At 38.6% G+C, this 23,001-nt stretch overlaps 1 protein-coding gene across 1 annotated transcript in view; it reads left to right on the top strand.

Annotated features, from left to right (window-relative positions):
- The first annotated feature begins 10,110 nt into the window (after window positions 1–10,110).
- Window positions 10,111–23,001, top strand: part of rspry1 (ring finger and SPRY domain containing 1) — a 32,978-nt gene continuing 20,087 nt past the window's right edge. The window contains 4 exon segments of the mRNA NM_001015941.2: window positions 10,111–10,247; window positions 18,573–19,041; window positions 20,486–20,538; window positions 21,877–21,989. Coding sequence (NP_001015941.1) covers window positions 18,695–19,041; window positions 20,486–20,538; window positions 21,877–21,989 — 513 coding nt within the window. The 5' untranslated portion in view covers window positions 10,111–10,247; window positions 18,573–18,694.

Below are 23,001 nucleotides of genomic sequence, written 5' to 3'. Positions count from 1 at the left end.
AGTCACATAGAAGCTTGCTGACATCATCAGTAAGACTTTCCCCTTCCTATTCACTCATTGGCTAGCAGAAGAAACCTCTTCATTGGCTGTGTTCATGTTGCTTCAGATTTTTTTTTCAATAAGCTTTATTGCAATTGCATCTGGTTCATCTTAGCTTTTCTTTTATGGATTTGATGAGCATTTACAATCTTTGTGGTGCTTTAGGTAATATGTCTCTGGTTTTCCTAAAATAGCCAACGAAATAAAATGATAAAAAATTACTGTTTATATCTCTTTTTTACATGTACGCAACTTTTAAATTTTTATAAAATCTATACACTTTATCTCATGTAAATAACCCTTTTTGTCCTTTACCTAACATGTTTCTTGCTGACTTACTTCAAATTACAATTTACAGATATATATACAGGTATAGAACCCGTTATCCAGAATGCTCAGGACCAAGGGTATTCCGGATAAGGGGTCTTTCCGCAATTTGGATCTCCATACCTTAAGTCTACTAAAGAATCAATAAAACATTAATTAAACCCTATGGGATTGTTTTGCATCCAATAAGGATTATTTATATCTTAGTCGGGATCAATTACAAGGTACTGTTTTATTACTACAGAGAAAATTATTTGATTAAAATTTGATTAAAATGGAGTCTATGGGAGATGGACATTCCGTAATTTGGAGGTTCCTGGCTAACGGGTTTCCGGATAAGGGATCCCATACCTGTATATATTTTTCAATGTAACAGCACTGTACTGTATTATCCCAGTGTTAACTAGAGTGCACCAATGATGTCAGATTTCCGCATTTGTTTACCTGTTAAACAGTATATAACATATGTTTAATTTGCAATTGTTTTTTTTTTCTGTTTGTGAATTAATTTGCTTTTGTCTGTCCACTTTCCATTGTGGAATTTAAACAGAGATCTGGTTGTTTGGCGTCAGTTTACCTACCAACCAGCCAGTATTTTTAAAAATCATTTTTATTAATAATAATATTCTCACTATTACTATAATGGCACAAATGACCACTATTTTACTGCTGGAAAGAAGCAGAAGTTAGCTATTCAAAAACTGTTAACAAAGACCTACTGAATTTTTCTAATAGGGCATCCTATCCTATAAGATAGGAAAACATAATATAGTTGGTTAGGTTGAAAAAAGACGTAGGTCTATCACGTTCAACCATAATGCCGATATATAACCTGCCTAACTGCTACTTGATCCAGAGGAAGGCAAAAAAAACCCCATCTGAAGCCTCTCTAATCGAAAAAATTCCTTCCTGACTCCAAGATGGCAATCGGACCAGTCCCTGGATCAACTCGTACTAAGAGCTATCTCCCATAACCCTGTATTTCCTCACTTGTACTGAGAGCTATCTCCCATAACCCTGTATTCCCTCACTTGTACTGAGAGCTATCTCCCATAACCCTGTATTCCCTCACTTGCTAAGAAGCCATCCAACTCCTTCTTAAAGCTATATAATGTATCAGAGAGCACAATTCTCACAGTAACATAGTAACATAGTAACATAGTAACATAGTAAGTTGGGTTGAAAAAAGACATACGTCCATCAAGTTCAACCATAATGCCTATACCTAACCTGCCTAACTACAAGTTGATCCAGAGGAAGGCAAAAAACCCCATCTGAAGCCTCTCTAATTTGCCTCAGAGGGGAAAAAATTCCTTCCTGACTCTAAGATGGCAATCGGACCAGTCCCTGTATCAACTTGTACTAAGAGCTATCTCCCATAACCGTGTATTCCCTCACTTGCTAAGAATCCATCCAGCCCCTTCTTAAAGCTATATAATGTATCAGCCAGTACGACTGATTCGGGGAGGGAATTCCACAACTTCACAGCTCTCACTGTAAAAAATCCTTTCCGAATATTTAAATGGAACCTCCCTTCTTCTAAACGGAGTGGGTGCCCTCGTGTCCGTTGGAAGGACCTACTGGTAAATAAAACATTAGAGAGGTTATTATATGATCCCCTTATATATTTATACATAGTTATCATGTCACCTCTTAAGCGCCTCTTCTCCAGTGTAAACAGACCCAACTTGGCCAGTCTTTCTTCATAACTGAGACTTTCCATACCCTTTACCAGCTTAGTTGCCCTTCTCTGGACCCTCTCTAGCTCAATAATGTCCCGTTTGAGCACTGGAGACCAAAACTGAACAGCATATTCTAGATGGGGCCTTACCAGTGCTCTGTAAAGGGGAAGAATAACCCCCTCCTCCCGTGAATCTATACCCCTTTTAATACAGCTCAGAACCTTGTTTGCCCTTGCAGCTGCTGCCTGGCATTGCTTGCTACAGCCAAGTTTATTATCTACAAGGACTCCAAGATCCTTCTCCATTATGGATTTGCCTAGTGCAGTCCCATTAAGGTTATACGGGGCTTGCATATTTTTACATCCCAGGTGCATGACCTTACATTTATCCACATTAAATCTCATCTGCCACTTAGCTGCCCAGATTGCCAGTTGGTCAAGATCCTGCTGCAGGGATGTCACATCCTGGATAGAATTGACTGGTCTGCAGAGTTTTGTGTCATCTGCAAACACTGATACATTACTCATAATACCCTCCCCTAAGTCATTTATGAACAAATTAAACAAAAGTGGACCCAGTACAGAACCCTGAGGGACCCCACTGAGAACCTTACTCCAAGTAGAGAATGTGCCATTAACAACCACCCTCTGTACCCGATCCTGTAGCCAGTTTTCTATCCATGTGCAAACGACTTCACTAAGACCAATAGACCTTAGCTTAGAAAGCAGTCGTTTGTGGGGAACGGTATCAAATGCTTTGGCAAAATCCAAATAGATTATCTCTACTGCATCCCCACTGTCCAGCTTCTTACTTACCTCATCATAAAAAGCAATTAAATTGGTCTGACATGACCTGTCCTTCATAAAGCCATGCTGATTACTGCTCATAATGCCATTCTCCACTACATAATTTTGAATGTGATCCCTTAACAAGCCTTCAAATAACTTGCCCACCACGGATGTCAAACTTACAGGCCTATAATTGCCAGGCTGAGATCTTATTCCCTTTTTAAATATGGGAGTGACATTCGCCTTCTTCCAATCACTAGGTACCATACCTGATGAAAGAGAGTCTGAGAATATCAGAAACAAGGGCCACTGCAATTCTGCCCCTAGCTCTCTCAGTACCCGAGGGTGTATTCCATCTGGCCCAGGTGCCTTGTTTACATTTATCGTGTGTAACCCTTTAAGCACCATATCCTGTGCCAACCACTGTGTAGTTGGAGCTGAGGCAACAGTGAAGCTATTGGGTGAGACTTGGCCCACTGGCTCCTCTACTGTATACACAGAAGAAAAGAACTGGTTAAGCACATCTGCCTTTTCTGTATCCGCTGTAACCATATTGTTATTATAACTCAATGGGGCCACACCCTCAACCTGCATCTTTTTACTATTAATATACTTAAAAAACTTTTTGGGGTTAGTCTTGGCCTCGGCCGCGATGCGCTCCTCATTTTCTATCTTTGCCTTCCGGATTGCTGTTTTACAACACTTGTTATAGTGTTTATAATCATTAAACGCAGCTACTGTCCCCTCTGACTTATATTTCTTAAAAGCTTTCCTTTTTTTCCCTATTAACTTCTTTACCTCAGAGTTAAGCCACATGGGGTGATTCTTAACACTTCTACTTTTTCTTATTAATGGAATGAATTGAGAACAGTAATGATTTAATATCATTTTAAATGACAACCATTTCTGCTCTGTATTTTTATCAGAAAACATAATGCCCCAATCTATGCCCTGAAGCGCTGCCCTTAAGGAGCTAAAATTTGCCTTCCTAAAATTCATTGTCTTTGTTGCCCCCGTGTAAATTTGTTTCCTGCACCAAACATCAAATGAAATAACATTATGGTCACTATTACCCAGGGGTTCAACCACTTGCACATTTGCTATACGTTCTGGGTCATTAGAGATCACTAGATCTAGTATAGCATGGTTCCTGGTTGGCTCCTCAACAACCTGTGACATAAAGTTGTCGTGCAGCAAGTTTATAAACTTGTTCCCATTTACTGTCCTGGCAGTACTATTGCCCCAGTCAATATCAGGGTAATTAAAATCCCCCATTATTATCACTTGCCCCAAACTAGCAGCCTTTTCTATTTGCAACAGGAGCTGGGCCTCCTCCTCTTCGCTTACATTAGGGGGTCTATAGCATACCCCTACAATTAGCTTGGTAGATTCTTTACTATCTGTGAGAAGCTCAACCCATAAGGATTCAGCTCCCTCTGTTACCCCCATCACTTCCTCCTTAATATTTGCTTTTAAGTCGTGCTTAATGAACAGACACACTCCTCCTCCTTTTCTATTGCCCCTGTCCCTCCGAAACAATGTATACCCCCCAATATTAACTGCCCAGTCATGAGACTCATTCAACCAAGTTTCAGCAACACCAATCACATCATATTTCCGCTCCAACGCCAGTACCTCCAGCTCTCCCATTTTACCAGTCAGACTCCTTGCAGTAAAAAATCCTTTCCTAATATTTAAACGGAACCTCCCTTCTTCTAAACGGAGTGGGTGCCCTCGTGTCCGTTGGAAGGACCTACTGGTAAATAAAGCATTAGAGAGGTTATTATATGATCCCCTTATATATTTATACATAGTTATCATGTCACCTCTTAAGCGCCTCTTCTCCAGTGTAAACAGACCCAACTTGGCCCGTCTTTCTTCATAACTGAAAAAGAAAAAAAAATTGCCAGCGCTCAGTTTGCGTTTAAAAGTGAATTTTTGCAAAAGATGAGATGTTAGTACCACATTTTGGCCAAAATATGTAAGCTCACGTGCCACGTCAAGGCCCCTCATTCTACATGAGTCCTACACTGCCTATTAACATTATAAATCTGTAGTGGACAATGTGACTGAGTAGTAAGACCCTATTGCACCTACCCTTTACCTCAGGGGGTGATACAATTCAATTCAAGTCCCCCAGTGAACAATGTGACTGAGTAGTAAGTCCCCATTGCACCTACCCTTACCTCAGGGGGTGATGCAAATAAATTCAAGTCCCCCAGTGAACAATGTGACTGAGTAGTAAGACCATATTGCACCTACTTTTAACACAAAGGCTCTAGTGAGAAAGCAGGGAAAGCTCCAGTCAATATCAGGATAATTAAAATTTTCAGCAATGCCAATCACATCATATTTCCGCTCCAACGCAAGTACCTCCAGCCAGTGTCAGACTGGGACCCCAGGGGCCCACCAGAAATCTTTAGACCCTAGGCGCACTTTCCAAACTATTTTTCCTCCTTTCCTCACCTATCTCTTTATTCTCCTCATTTATTTACATGCTAGCATCTATTCGTCCATCTCTTTCTTCCCATTCAGAAATAGGGAATGACCATTAAGCAGGCCAAATGTTCAGGAGCAGGAGGGCCCACTTACACCTGGGCCCACCGGGAGTTTTCCTGGTATCCTGGTGTGCCAGTCCGACACTGCCTCCAGCTCTCCCATTTTACCAGTCAGACTCCTTGCGTCAGTAAACATACATTTAATACTGGTACCAGCGTGAGAATGTCGCGTAAACAACTTATGGGCCTCCCTGCCATTATCAGTACCCCAAAGCAAGTCTCCTCCCCCATTTTCCTTTACTATGCCCACTACCTCATCTATCCTGTCTACCACAGAATTTCCCGCTGCACCCTCCCCGCCAACCCCTAATTTAAAATCTCCTCCAACCCTCTAGCCATCTTTTCCCCCAAAGCAGCTGCACCATCATCATTGAGGTGCAGCCCATCCCTGGCAAAGAGCCTGTAGTCGATTGAGAAATCAGCCCAGTTCTCCAGAAATCCAAAGCCCTCCTCCCTGTTTTCATAACATTTCATATAGATAGATGGTAGTTTTACTAACCTGTTTCGGATCAAGAAGTTTATTGATGTAGCTAACTTCATGACAATATTCCCAGGTGGCATTCTTCCTTTCCTTGGCTGACTATCCTACAAGTGAAACTTATGTCCATTTAGACATTCTGCATCAATGCTAAGAAAATAGCCAATAGTTTTTATTTTAATTTTCTTCATTGCAGCTGGACATGTTTTTCCACCTAAACAAATAGATCCCATCAAAAGTGTGTCCAGACAGGATAAAAAAACTAAATATTATATATATATATATATATATATATATTTTTTTTTTTTAGAAATTACATTTTTGGTTTGTGAGGAAATTCAGAATCAATTATGGTATCATTTAGCGTGTCATCTTCTTCCTCCATTTCTATATCTACTAAACTCTGGTGGTATTATTCATCCAACCCTTTTTGAAAAGGATCCACACCTCTTGAGAAAATGTCATTGATTCAGTTGTAACATATAGAGATTGTCTCTAAAACAATACATTTTTTAATATTCTGGCTTTTCGGAAATAGTAGTGGAGAATAATGAAGAAATGCTTTGTTTTGGTGGTAAAGTTTTGCTAGGTGTTGAGTGAAGGTAATACAGATGATTGTTCACAAGCAGTAATTAGTTCACATTGTGTAAACATGGTACTTGTTATGACTTGACTTGAATTTTTACACTTCTTGTTCCAAATTTTGGATTTGTCATTGTTCCTCGATTAAGACGGTTTACACAATAGTCTGGGTTCGTTCCAGTGTCAACTATCTGGTTGGTAGGGCTAAAACTACCTTAGCAACCAGGCAGTTATTTTTAATGAGAATCCAGTATGTGAATAGAAGAGAATATAAAAAAAAAAACCAAGTAATAAAAATTAACAAAAACAATAAAACTGTAGCCTCACAGAACAACAGTTTTTTGGCTGTCAGTTTTTTGGAGTCAGTGAGACCCATTTGAAAGCTGAAAAAGAAGAAAAATAATTCAAATTCAATAAAAAAATAAATAATGAAGACCAATTGCAAAGTTGCTTATAATTGCCCATTCTACAACATACCAAACGTTAGCTTAAAAGTGATCCACCCCTTTAAGTTCTGTTTGCTGTTGCAAGAAGGAATTTTATATTATCGAGAAAACCACAGAGATCCATCCATACTGACTGTAATGAAAATAGAGACTAGCACTCCAGGGACACCTTAATAAAATATTGTATGGGGTGCTCATCTTTCTATGACACTAGAGTGTGTTTTATTATAAATAATAACATAAAGAAGCATATACTTGCTTGCTGCTACTACACATTGTGCGGTTTATGAAGTAAATCTGCCAGTAGCTAGGTATGCAAAATGATTCTTAGGCTACAGATGACAAGATATGTCAATCTTTATTCAGCAACAGAAATAAAAAAATGATATTTATCTCCCATTCTTTATCTGTAATACTCCTAATATAGCCGTGGCAGCATTATTATTATTCTAAGCTGACAGACTGCATTGTGCATCATACGGATATACCCAGAGAGCTGCCATTGGGTTCATAATTTGACCTCAGCATAGACAAGAGCTATTAAGTGATAAGTCTGTCCCAGGCTTCCATTTGTTGTGATTCTATGTACAGTAATTGAATTTTGTAGGAGGCTTATATGCATGCACAAAGGAGCACAAGGAAAGTATTTTTCCTGCTCCTTGAAGTTGGAGAGCACTGGCATTTCACAGCTAGCCATACATACCCAGATCTGCTCACCTGTTGCATTGTAGATTACACTATGGGGCTGATTTACTAATCCACAAATCCGAATGAGAAAAATTCGTATTGGAAAACGAACATTTTGCGACTTTTTCGTTTTTCGTAACCGGTACGACTTGCGCGAATTGTCGCGACTTTTTCATAGCCATAACAAATTTAGTGAATTGTCGCGACTTTTTCATTGCCATTATGCCTTTGGAGAATTGTCACGACTTTTTCATTGCCATTATGCCTTTGGAGAATTGTCGCGACTTTTTCATTGCCATTATAACTTTCGTGAATTGTCGCGACTTTTTCATAGCCATTACGACTTTCGCGAATTGTCGCAACTTTTGTATTGAGAGCTCGAAAAAGTCGCGACAATTTGCGGAAAAGTCGCAAAGTACCGATCATTACGAAAAAAACGTTTTTCGGACGTTCGTGGATTAGTAAATGTGCCCCTATATGTTGAAGTGTTCCAACTCCAAAAACATACAGTACATGCTAGCTGTGACAATCCTATGTGAAAATACACAGCAGTTCTTTTCTTTTGTAATGTGTTCATTATTGACATTTTGTTTATATATTTAAAGATTGTAGTTTCTGCAAATATTTACATTTTCTATTCTCTTTTGTCACACTGTCTTTCAGAAGCAGCTGGGTAACTATGCAACTGTGCTTTCCATAGGCATTTAGAGTCTGCCCTACCTGAGATCACTCCCATTGTATAAGGTTTTATATTACTGTTCCCTTTACTTTACTAACTCTATTAAAGTACCTAGCGATTAAAACCATGTGTTTAACACAGTGATTTTATACTAAAAGAAAGTTTTAGTTTATGTTTACACAAAAATATTTATTTCCATGTGATCAGTTATTTTATCTACTTACTTGCTGCCAAAAAATAAGTGTCCTGCCATGTTCTATCACTACCATTCAAGCTTACTTTGTACTTTGTAGCAAATGATGTTCACTGTTTATAGAACCTGGGGGGTTGTTTGGGCCCCTGTGTAACTGAAATACCAGGGCCTATTTTGGATCCCAGCCTGAGCCTGCTGGGGACTATTTTAATAGAGGATTGGATTGTCCACTATACTTATGTAGGCTGTACTAATATTTAACTGCATAATCTCTGTACTTACTTCTTTTGTAATGTAAATTACAAATCCTTTTAATACACTCAGGCCTATCATTAAAGCATTGATACACAAGAAAGTCTTTGTGTTTTATCTATGGGACAGCATTTGCAAGACCACTGATAAACTACCCAGAGATGCCAACTTGGTTACAAAAAAAGTGATCTTGGGTGCATCTGGACCCACACACCCACAACCATGTCCTCATTATCCCCTAAATCTATTCAAATTCACCCAGGTTACACACCCCCCTGATCGTGCTTCCTGCTCCAAGATCCTTCTGAGGATTTTGGGTTCTTTTCAACGGTGGAGTAAGCAATGGGATCATTATACCAGAAGTTGGCCAGGTAGGCCTGTTGGACTGCATTGACAACTGAAATCTGCCCATGTATGGCCACCTTTACAACAACTCAAAGACCTTTCTTTGGTATTTTTGGCAACAAGGAAACAATGTCTTTTTTAGTTCCCTGTCGCAGCTCTAAGCAGGGACAAAAATCAATTTTACTTTTAGTTAACATTGCATTATGGGAATTTAGATTCGGAAGGTCATTTGGGTTAGAAGTTTATTTATCAAGGATTCTGTGTGATTTTGAGCAAGCCAGTTAGAATAATCAAAGGACTGGGAGGGTTTTATATCCATTACAGGAGCACATTATACCAAGGCTCTGCAGTTATGGAGTACCTGTAGTACAGCAAGCCATGGGAACATAACGGGAGTTTTAGGGAGGTTGCATTTGCAGCTGGGCTCTATAAAATAAAAACATTAACTCGGTACACAGTAACTGATAAGACCTGCTCAAGTTCAGGCTAGTTTAACAATACATCCAAATCGGCAGTGGGCGCTATGGGGAAATCTGCTTACACAAAATCTATTTTTGTACAGGTTGAAAGGAAAAAAAAAAAAAAAAAAAGATGTACTGGGAGCAGAGACTCGCAGAGGCAGCTATTGGGCTATTTTAGCACCCACCAAGATAAAAAAATACAGGGAGTTATTCTGCCCCCAGGACCAGTAGATGTTCTAGTGAGCAGAGTCAACAATAGATTACTTAGTTGAGGGTAACACTGAGATCCAATGTGTCTATGAAGATTTTCATTCATCCAGGTCATGGTATATCTAGTATAAATAAATTTAAAGCAACTGGACTTGAGATCCAATGCTCTGCTCTAAAGTCTTCTGCATTTCCCGTGACAAAATAGGAGCTGCAGAAAAAATATAAACTACTGACGCCCTCAGCCTGCCGAGACCACTACAGAATATCTAGTGCGACACAACAAGACTCCCTCCCTACTCATCACATTCTCAAGGCTATGCGCAGAGTCATTGCGCATTTATACGTGCAACTATGACGCCCCAATTCTCGCGAGATGAGACTTGTGACGTCGAATTAGCTGTCAGGAAGGAACCAAGGAGCTGGCCATTAATGGCGTTGCGGGACGTTTAAGCAGCGATCCGGGACTGCTGGTTTTATTAAGAAAATCGGGACTGTTCCGCGAAAAGCGGACTGTTGGGCGGTATGTTGAAGCCCGGTTCCTAACACACCCTGCCAAGTCTGCTTCACAGCAATGAGTGTCGGTTCAGGCAGTATAAGTTATAGTTTACTGTTAGCTAGCTGCAGTCACCCATTTACCAGCATTAGCGTTCCATTGTAAATTGGTGCTGTGTTCATAATAGTCTGCTCCGGCTAATTGTGCTTTTTCACTAGCCAGCCTGGTGGCAGGGTTTAACATTATTTAGTCATGGTGAATAAACATTTCTGATTCTCTTGTTGTCGCTGCCCTCTCTTTATATGACTGTTTCTTTTGCTGGATGATTTAAAGGGGATGTAAACCCAAAAATACATTTTGACTAATGAAACACCATACAGTTCTAAGCAACTCTCCAGTGACCAAAAATGGGTTTAAAGTTAACATTTAAAAGTACCTTTCTGTCCTTCTGTTTTTTTTCCTTTTAAACACTATAGCATTTCTCTGCTTCCTCAGGGGTCTGTTAATCAGCTGGCTTATACAACAGAGTTTCTGTAGTAAAATCCAGCAATACATAGAATAGAAAGGGATAGATACTGCTTTCAGTCATAGTTCTTTTGTGAAACAACTTTATAGTGTTTGATCACGTTTAAATTAACTGTTATTTTGACATTCAGTGATATTCAGTGACAATTTTGTAGTTTTTTTTTTTTTTGGGGCTTTCCAATTATTTAGTTTATTTAGCAGTGCTACTATTTTTAATTTTTGCAGCTATCTGGTTGTTAGGGTCCTATTTACCATAGCAACCAGAGATTTGAACAAGAGACTGGAAGGTAAAAAGGAGATAGGTAATAAAAGTAACAATCAATTATAGCTTTGAAGAGCAATATATATTTGTCAGCTGGGGTCAGTGACCCCCATTTGAAATTTGGAAAGAGGAAGGCAAATAACTGAAAGTATAAATGATAAATAGGACATAACATACTAAAAGTGAACTACCTCTTTAAAGCCATTGAATATTTGTAATGTGTATTGGAAAGTTGTGTACAGTTACAATTTTTTTATTGAGTAACTATGTTTAGTTTGTTTCCTATAGTTCTTTTTATGTTAAACATTTCGTTAAATACATAAAAGGTTTAAAGAAAATTTAGCATATTTTTTCTGCAGCAGTTATGCACTTTTTTATGTGTTTAACTGGAAGCCACATAGATGTTACATTTGTATCTTGCTGTTGTATGCTTGCTCGATGCAATATATACATTTATAGTTTCTGCGTCCATAATAGGTGAACTTGATTAGTAGCTCCACGATGGATGGCATTTTGTACATTCAAGTACATTAGCTGTTATTCAAGCCCAGGAATACAAAGACAAAAAGTTTGTCAATTTTGATATTAATACAGAGCCATTAGTGCATGTGTATTGTATGGGCATGTCCAGGTTATTTTGACAGTCTCCTTTATCCAGTTTGATTAAATTTGGTCTGTTTGGACTATAAATGTTAAGGTGCCCATACATGTTTAGATTTTAGTCTTCTTCTGACGAATGTTTGGATAATGGTCGTACATTTAAATGCAACGATCTGAAACTAACATTCAGACTGAGATTGTAGGATAAAGCCATTTAAAATACAAATCAGAGGATGTACTGAACATGAAATAGTTGGCAGACACCAATCATAAAAAAGTGACTTCCACTGTCCCCCAAGGATATTGTCTGATACACAATACATGCAGAGATTTTATTTGACTGAAATGTCCTAACCTGGCTGATCAACAAAATGACCGATCGCAGTGGTATGAAAAAATTGTCAGGCCGATAATTCCGGACCCCACACAGTCTGAAAATGTATCCGTACATGTATAGCTTCTGTTCTTTTTGTTATTAGGTGCAGTATATGGAGCACTGATAGAACCAGAAGTGAGAGGGGCCAGGATGGATAAACAGATCCTTGATATTTGTCTATCTTTATAGATAGCAGATAGTGTCCTCTGGATATGGATGACTTGCACTGTAAAATAGTTTTGTTGTGCTAGCAAGGTCAAATGAAAAGCTTTTTGTTAGATTTGTTATTTTTAAAGGTTACTAAATCATTGTGTTTTTATGTTTTCCCCTTTTTCTATTTAAGGTTATTCTGTGGCATTTTAAACTTTAACATACAATACACTTCTATAACATATATCCTTGTCTGCTGCACTAGATCAGTATTTTATCCGTCTGTGAAATCATAATTGTTGTGTAAAGCTGAGCAAAGTCAAAGGTAATTAAAAATAATTATATTACTTGGTATCTTAAATTAGGGATGTCCAACAGGTGGTGCTGCATACTGCATCTGTGCCATAGTTGTTTGCCAAGCTGTGGTGTCATTTATTTTCCCCTAATTTGCTGGAACTTCTAAGGCCCTTGTTTAAAATTTTAGACTGCGGGAACTACATGTCAATTTGTCAATTTTTTTTAGAAAGGGAGATAACTTTACAACTATACAAGAATTATACTGAGAACCACTGCTGCATTGTGTATTGGTAGTGTGCCCTGATTAAGATAATAAAGTCAATCAGTAAGAGGACAATAAGTGGAAATATAGAACAGGGGAGATGGGAAAAGGATAAGGATTTGGAATACATCAGCAAGTAAGTGCAGGAAAGTGAAGAGCATTAAAAGTGGTGAAGAAAACTGCAACTGCAAATGAAAAAAAGATAAGCTCAAAAGAAGACGGGAGACAGGAGAAATCCTGCATCCGTCAGTTTTGGCATGTGCAGTAATTTATGGGGACCCTTTACTAATGGTCGGATTATTTTTTTTTTGTCGCATAGTAAATCTTGAAAAAGTCGCAACTTTTTCAAGATTCACTTTGTGACAAAACAGCTAAAAATACAAAACCTGCAATTCGCCGGCTAAAACTTGACAAGATCATGTAGAAATCAATGGCAAATGCTCCTTTCCTTCCCTAGAGGATCCTTCTTTGCTTCAAAACTGTAGAGGTTTTTGGATTTTTGACTGGTTTTGTGTGTGACAATTTGAAAAAATAGAGGGTTCGGTGCGACAATTTGAAAAAGTCACTATTTCGCAACTTTTATGTGACTTCCCACATGTAGCTTTTCAGTTCAGTCTTAGTAAATGTCAAACATTTGTGGAAATTAGTTTTTTCAAATTTGTAAAATGAAAAAATGGAGAAGTTGAGTTTAAGGGCTCTGGCACACGGGGAGATTAGTCGCCCGCGGCAAAACTCCCTGTTCACGGGCGACTAATCTCCCCGAGTTGCCTACCCCTGCCATCCCACCGGCGAACATGTAAGTCGCCGGCGGGATGGCAGACGCGGCGGGGCGATTTCGGGAAATCGCCAAAAAAGACTCGCGAGTCGCCGGCGGGATGGCAGGGGTAGGCAACTCAGGGAGATTAGTCGCCCGCGAACAGGGAGTTTTGCCGCGGGCGACTAATCTCCCCGTGTGCCAGAGCCCTTAGTAAGTCTGTCCTAAATGTTTGATATATATTCTCATACTGTACAGCACTGTAATATGTTTGCAGTTTATATGTGTTGATAATGAATGGAGAGATAAAAAGAAAGGAGAGCTGTAATACAATTTAGAGAAGGACATAGAAGAGAGGGTTGGCAGAAGAAATAAGTATAACTTTAAAAAAAAAACCAAAAACTGTATATGACTTGAAATTTAGTTAAGAGGCTAGTAGCATTTAAAATGAAAATGTTCTATATGCTCCTATAACGTATTCATAATTTGTAAATTATGTGTTTAGAATTTTTCAGAAACCACAATAGTTTGGCACCTAAGTACTGGGCCATGGTCCATATAAACAACCAGCATTCTGTTTTCCATCTTTTTTTATTCTTTATTCTTCCTGTTTTACTGCCAAGTCTCTTTATCATGACTGCATAATACCTGCCATGCTATACTGTCTTCTTGCTTCTGTTAATTTTAGCTCTTTTGTTTAAAGGACTTTACCATACTACTAGTAGGCATTTGACAATGTTGCTGAGTTATATTCTTCGGCACTGGAATACATAGTGTGCTGGCTGAGCTTTCTATGCTAGGTAAAAAAAAATAATTTGAACATCTGTATCCTAAAATCTGCTTTTGGTGTTCTTTGTGATCATGTGCCTTGCAGTTAGTACTAGACTTATACAGGACCACTGGGTCATTTGAAGTCTCTTACATTTACATGCATTGCTAGTAGGCCTTTACAGTATTATTCAGCTGAAGGCAAGAAAATGTTAAACTAATACAAATTCCTTTTAACACCCATTATGACTTGTTATACATTTCAGTTTAATGTAAATGTGACAGCTTGCAGTCTCCGAATTAGAAAACTATTAAATTATGTTGGTTTGACATTCATGAGTAGTAATTCCTGAGTACAGGTATGGGACCCATTATCCACAATGCTCAGGACCTGAGGTTTTAGACTGAATCCGATTGGTTGATTCTGAAAGCAGCCACATGCTTGATTGTTAAAGGGTGTGCATACTATTGCAACTTGGTTTTTGTATGATTTTTGCTTTTCCTTCTTTCACTAAAATGTTTCTGATTTGTTTTCAATCTCTTTTTATAAATGGCACTTTTGCAATAAAGGTGGAATAAGTTCTGACAGGATTTATCTCTCTTTTTTCATTAAACAAAAACCTGCCATTTTGTAGACTTTTTACGTGCAGTGTATGTCCTTCCTGCCTTTGCACATAATAGTGCACTAATGTATTTTTAGGTACAAAGGAATTCCCAAACGTCCCTTTAGTTTTGCATCCTGCAAAACCTCTGAAATATAGTGTTTTTGAGAATTAAACTGGCTATACAAGCACTGATAATTTTTTTGATTAATTGTATACAGTATGTAGCAGAAATAATTCTAACGCAACTGGACTTTCTGAGTTTTTTGCAGAACGTTTTACCAAGTAGCTTTTTCAGTTGAACTGAGTGGTTGGGAGTTTCCTGCATTTAAACTCTTAGGGCTCTGGCACACGGGGAGATTAGTCAAGGCAACTTCCGCGATTTCGGGGAAATTGTGGCGCTGCGTATGCCATCCCACCGGTGATTTACATTTTCGCCAGTGGGATGGCATTTCAGGGAGAATAGTCGCCCGCGACAAGGGAGATTTGTTGCGGGCAACTAATCTCTCTGTGTGCCAGAGCCTACAGTCACAAACATCCAATCACAATGGTAGCTTACTACCGTGTTTCCCCGAAAATAAGACACTGTCTTATATTTTTTTAAGCTCCAAAATATGCACTAGGTCTTATTTTCAGGGGATGTCTTATTTTTCCATGAAGAAGAATACAGTACACATTTATTCCATCGTTTGGGTGGGTGTCTTATTTTCGGGGGGTGCCTTATTTTCCGAGGGGGTGAAAAATCGGGGGGGGGGGGGCCTTACTTTTGGAGGATGTCCTATTTTCGGGAAAACAGGGTAGTTGATGTTAGCTGAAACTCGCAAATATGTGAAAGTATTATCCAGTCACAATGGTACCATGATTCTCATTGAGGCAGGTAGTATTTTTTTCTGTAAATCAAATGGCATTGTACATTGCAAGTGGGGACTTAAGCCTCGTTGTTTGTTCTGGTTTGGAATGAATAGCCTTTTTCATGCCTCATTCACACTATTTGCATTTGTGGTCCATTTATGCACTATGCTGCAGTATGAATTGCAGTTCGTAATCGCATCTCATTCTGAAAACGCTTTGGATCCCATTCAGTTATCCAACAAGTATAGGCACTCAGACAACACTAATTCCCCTAGTCCCTTACCTGTTTTCTAGTAATAATGTGGCACCTGACAGGTTTTAACAATCAAGCTTCATTAGAGCCGCCTCTATACTATATGCTGAAATCTCTTGGGGTTTGTGAGTACACACTTGCAATCAAGCAGGAGGGGTTTACCTTATTTGGTGTGTTTTCCTGTAAGGTGCAAAACCCCACTCTTTCCTAGTGATGCTGTTTTGCTTGTGGGCAGAGCCACTGGATTTGTGCAAGTTTGGTCATCCCTGTGTCCAAATTACCCTTAAGTCATTCATTTGGCTTTTTGGACTGGGTTGTTTGTGTATTTGGATTAATTAAACCAATGAAATTTTTTTTTTCTATATTGTTTCAGGCTACATTTTTTGCAGTAGTCTCTTTAGGCTGATGCCACACCAGGCGTAGGGCTGATTTTTTCGGCAAGCGGAAAAACGCTTGCCGAAAATTCAGCCCTACGCCTGCTACTTGTGCCTGCACCCGAATGAATGGGATACGCTCGGGTGAAGGCACAAGTAGCCGATATACGCATGAAAACGCGAGAGAATGCAAAGTCTCGCGTTTTCATGCGTATATCGGCTACTTGTGCCTTCACCCGAGCGTATCCCATTCATTCGGGTGCAGGCACAAGTAGCAGGCGTAGGGCTGAATTTTCGGCAAGCGTTTTTCCGCTTGCCGAAAAAATCAGCCCTACGCCTGGTGTGGCATCAGCCTAAACGGTAAGGTTTGCTCCACACATTTTGTCACCAGAATGTTTTCAACCTTTGCAGGCAGAAAGACCTTGGATAATAGCATGTCAGCACTGTGATTTCTGGGATTTTATCAAGGTGTACTTCAAAGCTGCAGCTTTATCAGTTTATTAAAAATGATTAGTGCTTTAAAAGTTATTTGTAAATGTGATTGCTATTGAAAGTAGCATTTGCTGAACTCCTGGTTGTTAATTTTTAAATAATATTGCAAGTGCCAGGCTCCTCCAGCGAGTCAGGTCTGTAAAATCTGCTGCTTTGTGTTACAATTGTTTTAACAGAGCCACCGGGGCAGAGAATAGAAAGGACAGGTATAGCAGTTATATATACAAATAACTCAAAAACCATTACAAATATGTAATGAATGTATATTGCAAAGTTGCTTAGAAGTAAGTTTTCTTAATTCTTATTTTTGGGGTTGACATGTCCTTTAACACTCCAGAGGGCCACAATAGCTCTTGATTCACATTTAATTTTGCAATTCACATTGGTGCTTAATCACATAAGGGGGTAAATGGTATTACCAGAGACAATTTCCATTGATTACAATACAAAGTTATTTTCACGAGGTTTGTCACCCATTGGTAGTTTTTCCCAAGAGCAACAATCTTTCCATGTGAGCGTTAGATAATTAGATTACCAATCAGATTAGATTAGACGCACAGATAATCACTCTGCATAGCAGATTTATGGTGATCCTGTTATCCCATTATCTGCCCCTCAAGAAAATGTAAAGAAGTTTAAATGTCCCTTTTAAGTTTAAAGAATAACAGAGACCCTACTTTTTGCCTCTTATTTAAACATTGCTTACAACTGCATTTTCTTTTATTATAAAAACAAAAAAAAACGTTTTTGGGTGGAATACCCCTTTAATGAGACCTTTTGCATGCTAAAGATTTAAGCTATTTGACTCGCCTGCAAGCTAAACTAATGACATTTAACTTGCATCCATAGGGGTGGCAAGTGTTATTATGTTGGGCGATTATGGCAGTCAATCAGATTGTATTGGAGGTTAAGAGAAGCTATTTTACATTGGAAAAATAATATATATATTCCATTTGGGCAGATGAACTGTGATCCAAAAGGATTGCAAGATGGTCTGCCACAAGTGTTCCCCAAGCTTGCCAATACAATCTGGCAGTATGGTCAAATTTAGGTATGTATTGGGTGAAAAAATATTGATTATTTTGTGATACTCTTACAAGGATGTTGCAGAATACAATTTTTGCCCTGTTTTTGCCACCCAGATGATGTGCCAAATTAGGGTAAGATATTTGGGATATAAATGTGACCCATTCATTTATGGATCTACACAGACCTCCCTATGTGATTCGTTCATTACCTGAGGCCAAACAATTGGATCACTTAGGGAGCTGGGATCTCAAACCAATTGAAAGGGACACATTCATGGCCCAGTTCATAATTTGCCTATTGGGATTTTGGGGTTTCTCTAATCAATTTATGGTGCTGATCAAATGTTTGTTGGGGAGGCTGTCATTTAGCCCCATGTATGGGCCAATAACCTGTTGACTCGGCAATAGTGTTCAAGTTGGCAGAAAATAGTTACCTCTGTGTGTCCTCTTTTTTAGCTCTCAGGTTAGAAGTGACTTGTCTGTGATTTGCCTGAAGTATTGATTGCTTTGTAGTATTATGTAGTATTAATGCTGCTTTTCAACTCTCTTCCATAGGCTGCAAAAGAACAAAACTGCTGTGTGATAAGTGAGATTTTCCTGCATAAAGACAAATATTGTGTGAAATGAAATAATGTTTGAGCAAAGATAATTTAATAAATATTAATTTTAATCTAATGGAAAAACTCTTCAGGATGTCTTTTTATTTTTCCTGTCCTTAATTTTTTTTTTGTCCCTTTTTTTTGTTGTTGTTGTTTAGATCTCTCTTGTGGCAATGGATTTTTGTCAGAGATAATGCTGGCTGCTGAATATCTCTGCATGTGTAAAACGTCTCCGTCCACAATTCAGAATGATGAAGCTGTGGAATATACAGTATTCTAGATGATTGTACTTGCATTCATTGCATTTTATGCAAGCAGAAGCCTTATACAAGGTGTTCTGTTACATTTGGTGCACCATAGGGTGTATTTAAATGAACTTTTGGGGACCACTAATATGGGGAACACGTGTGTATGCCGAGAGGAGAGTGGTGTGGAGGACAATATCGAGTCTCCAAGTCAACTGACAGAGAATCGCATCACCCCTGCAATTGAATCTAGAAACCGCCCAAGGGACCCTGTAAGACCTCCACGGAGAGCGCGAGGACCACATGAACCACGGAGGAAAAAAGCAAATGTGGACAGCCTTGTGCTGGATACTTTGGCTGTGATCAGAACTCTTGTAGACAAGTAAGCATTTATTGAATGCTTGTGCCAGTCTTCCAGTGTTATTCTCTGATATCCAGAAAAGACGGCTTGACTTAAAGGAAAAAGAAAGGTAAAGTCACTTGGGGGTGCCAAAATGTTAGGCACCCCCAAGTGACTTTAACCGCCTACCTTTTACCCCGGGCTGGTGCCGCTGTCAGGAGAAAACAGCACCAGCCCGGGGTAGCTGTCGGCACTTCCTCCTTCCGGCTTCGCTGTGCGCGCATGCGCAGTAGAGTGAAAAGCCGAACTTAAACATTTAAGTCGGCTTTTTCGCTCTACTGTGCATGCCCGGCCACCGGCAGTTTAGGAAGCTGAAGGCGGAAGGAGGAAGTGCTGCGCTCCAGGTACCCCGGGCTGGTGCTATTTTCTCCAAACAGGGGCACCAGCCCAGGGTACAAGGTAAGCGGTTAAAGTCACTTGGGGGTGCTTAACATTTTGGCACCCCCAAGTGACTTTGCCTTTCCTTCTCCTTTAATAACAGGTTTGAAAAGCACTGCCATATATTCAGTTTTACTTAGGTTTCTTTTCAGACATCAAGCTGTGTATCTTTTTTAAATCTCTTGGAAAAACCTAGTTATTTAATGTTTAGCCATGCTGCAGTTCATCATTCACTGAGGCTTTAAAGGGTTACTATGCCCTCAAATTTCCCAGCAACATTGTGCTTATTAAAGGGTGCAAAGTCCTGAACATGTTGAAGTGCCAGGTTATATATATATATATATATATATATATATATAATATATGAGAGAGAGAGAGAGACCACTATATATATATTTATTTAAAATACATAACAACTGTCGTGCATTTTAGCTGCTCTGTCTACAGACAGCCTACTGTTTAGTCAATCCCATATCATCATATACTCCTAGCAGAACACAACTTTAAACACAGAAACTGTAAAATCACTAACGCTGCTCTGTTGTGTCTACTTGATGCAGTTGCTTGCTATACCTTGTCACCTACACCTTGCAGAATCTTGCTACACATTGTCACTGCTAAATAATATAAGATTCAGGCAATTATTTTGGTTGGGGGTCTGGTATGGGGACTTTCTTTAAAGGAGAACTATGGCTGTAGTGAACATTTTATACCTGTCTCTCAAATATTTTTCATATTTTTTCTCCAGTTTTTTAAAACTTAGTAATGTATTTGAGTTTCTCAGCCTAACATTTTTACCAGCCTCAACCAAGATAATATGATTTGAGTCACTGGCATGATTTGAGCTGGTTCAGAAACTTGCAATGTGCTACTGACAAACCACTTGTTTGGCTTTTTCTTCAAATATATTAGGCTGAGGTAGCACACTCCTGAATCAAATTACAAGTAATAATTGAAAAAAATGTGAAAAAAACAATGACTTCTTACCTCCTTGTGTGCTCTATAAATGATATGTAAATAATAATCAAAAGTTCTTACTCTATTATAGTGACCAGGAGCCACCTTATTCCATGATCACCCTGCATGAGATGGCTGAAACAGGTACTTTTATGATAACAAATACAGTTATGGGACCTGTTATCCAGAATGCCGGGGACCTGGGCTTTTCTGGATAAGGGATCTTTTTATAATTTGGATCTCCATACTTGAAGTGTGCAAAATAAAGAAAATAATAATTTAAACCCAAAAGGATTGTTTTGCTCCAATAAGGATTAATTATAACTTATTTCAAGTGCAAGGTACTGTTTTATTGTTACAGAGAAAAATTATATCAATTTTAAAAATTGATTTGTTTGATTAAAATGGAATCTTTGGGAGATTAACTTTCTGGATAACGGGTTGTCAGATAACGAATCCCATACCTGTATTAGCTTTTTATTTGGGTAAAGGTTGTTTCTTGAATTTATTATCTTGCAAGATTACTTTAAGCTAGAAGGAACATTGTCACTGGATGACCAGTCAGTCTGTTCTACAGAACCTATGCATCTATACAGAACTAAGTTACAATTACCACAAAACTTTCATGCATGTCAATTATCTTTCCCCTTCCCTGCTGTCACACAGTCATGTGCAAAAGTGACTGGCACCTTCTTTCTCGATGCTGCCAATCTCTGCATCTGTCCTAAAGACTAATTTGATTTAATAAAGCATACTTTTATAATTGCCAAGAGAAAAGTTCTTATTTTGCACATTCCTACTTTACAAAGGATGAACATCCCATTTTTAAGACTGCCAACCGTTGAAGGGCAATCATCCTAAAATTAAACATTCATGCTCCAAATCCATTATTTGGGGATTTGGACGAACCCCGAATCCTCTGAAAGATTCGGGTATAGTAGCAAGGTTAAGAAAGAGGTTATAAAAGATAATAAAAATGTTAGCCTTGTTATTAGTCTGCTTTCCAGGGGTCACAGTAGTATAGTAGCCCAAAGGGGCAAAGGTGTGCAGGTGGGTTTGTTCTTAAGGGCAAAACAGTATTTTAGAAGTGCATCCTATTTTATGTGCATTTATCTTCCATTAAACAAACTTAAGTATGAAATAATTGCAATTAAGGTGTTAAATTTTTTTCCTGCATATTATTTTTTATACATATGAATGGGCATTGGCATAATGCTTGACTTGAAACTATCCCCTGGCAAAAAGAACAGCGCATATACAGTTGTTTTATGTTATTTGAGATGTTTTTTGACCAAACAAAAATTAGGAGTGATGCCAATAGGGGAAATACTGTATTATATGGGTAACTATATATTAATTTTTTCTTTTTATTCTTGTGTCCTAACAACAAAAACGTCCTGTCACTTAATACCGATGTACACAAATCATATTATTATATTATAATAAATGCATATTTCATTTATTGTTTTTTTCGCAATACAGATAATGGCTGGCTAGATGTGGTGCAGTCTTTAATTCGAGTCATTCCACTTGAAGATCCATTAGGTCCAGCTGTTATTACATTACTCCTGGATGAGTGCCCTTTACCAACAAAAGTATGTATTGGTCATGATGTGTTCTTTACAAAGAGTTAATTCCACTAATGCCTAATATGTAATTCATTGAGAAGAATATATTTTACTTGAGCAGGTGTGAAATTTGCCCTACCCTTTCCTTGCATATCACTTCTAATTCTAAGATCTTGGGCCACCTCGCATGTTTAAAGGAACAGTAACACAAAATTTTCACTTTAAAGATATCTATTCTAAAAACTTTTATTAAGCTATGTAACATTAAAAAAAAATGCAATATTGTAAATTAGTTTTTTAATAAATTACATTGCCACTGACTTACTGGACCAAGCTTAAAAGGCGATACGGCGATGGGGTAGACTTCCGGTATAATCCGGAAGTTGATTTAGTGCATTCTTCGGAGTCCTTTTTAAAGTGATTTATAGGCTTCTACTGATCTGGCACAGAGAGGGTAAGGAGAGGGATAGATGACGGACCTTTTCACCTCTTTCACTGGGTCTGTGTGTCTGTTAAAAGGAGCGCTGCCTGAGCCTGCACTGGGAAAGGGAGGGGGGTGGAGGGGGAGCAGAATGGAAGCAGGCTGCAAGACTTGGGAGAGATGTGCTGCCTCAGCTCAATAAATCAATGGTAAAGTAATTTTTTTTAAAAAACCACATATACTATTGCAATCTTTCTATGCTAGATTTGCTAATAAAAGTATGTAGAAAGGATATATTGAATGTAAAAATTTTGTGTTACTTTTCCTTTAAGACTACCTACAGATTTTTATTGTTTAAAGCAATAATGATGTGTTTCTTTGAAAATGCATAGGAACGTGTCAGTATTACTAAAGATTTGCAGCACAAAATCTTTCCAGCCAAAAGTCTTATTATGTCATCCTCAGCCCAGCAATAATTAACCCGAGCCAACGCTCCAATGTGGTTAATGGTTCTATTGCATTTGTGTCAGTCACTCTGGGCTGGAGTCAGTGCAATCCTTCCATAGGTTGGAGTACTGTTTTCAGGGCCGCCATCAGAAATCACGGGGCCCCTCACAA

This window comes from Xenopus tropicalis, chromosome 4 (genome assembly GCF_000004195.4).
Source record: "Xenopus tropicalis strain Nigerian chromosome 4, UCB_Xtro_10.0, whole genome shotgun sequence".
Classification (NCBI taxonomy): domain Eukaryota; kingdom Metazoa; phylum Chordata; class Amphibia; order Anura; family Pipidae; genus Xenopus; species Xenopus tropicalis.
This window is presented reverse-complemented; position numbering and strand designations above follow the sequence as displayed.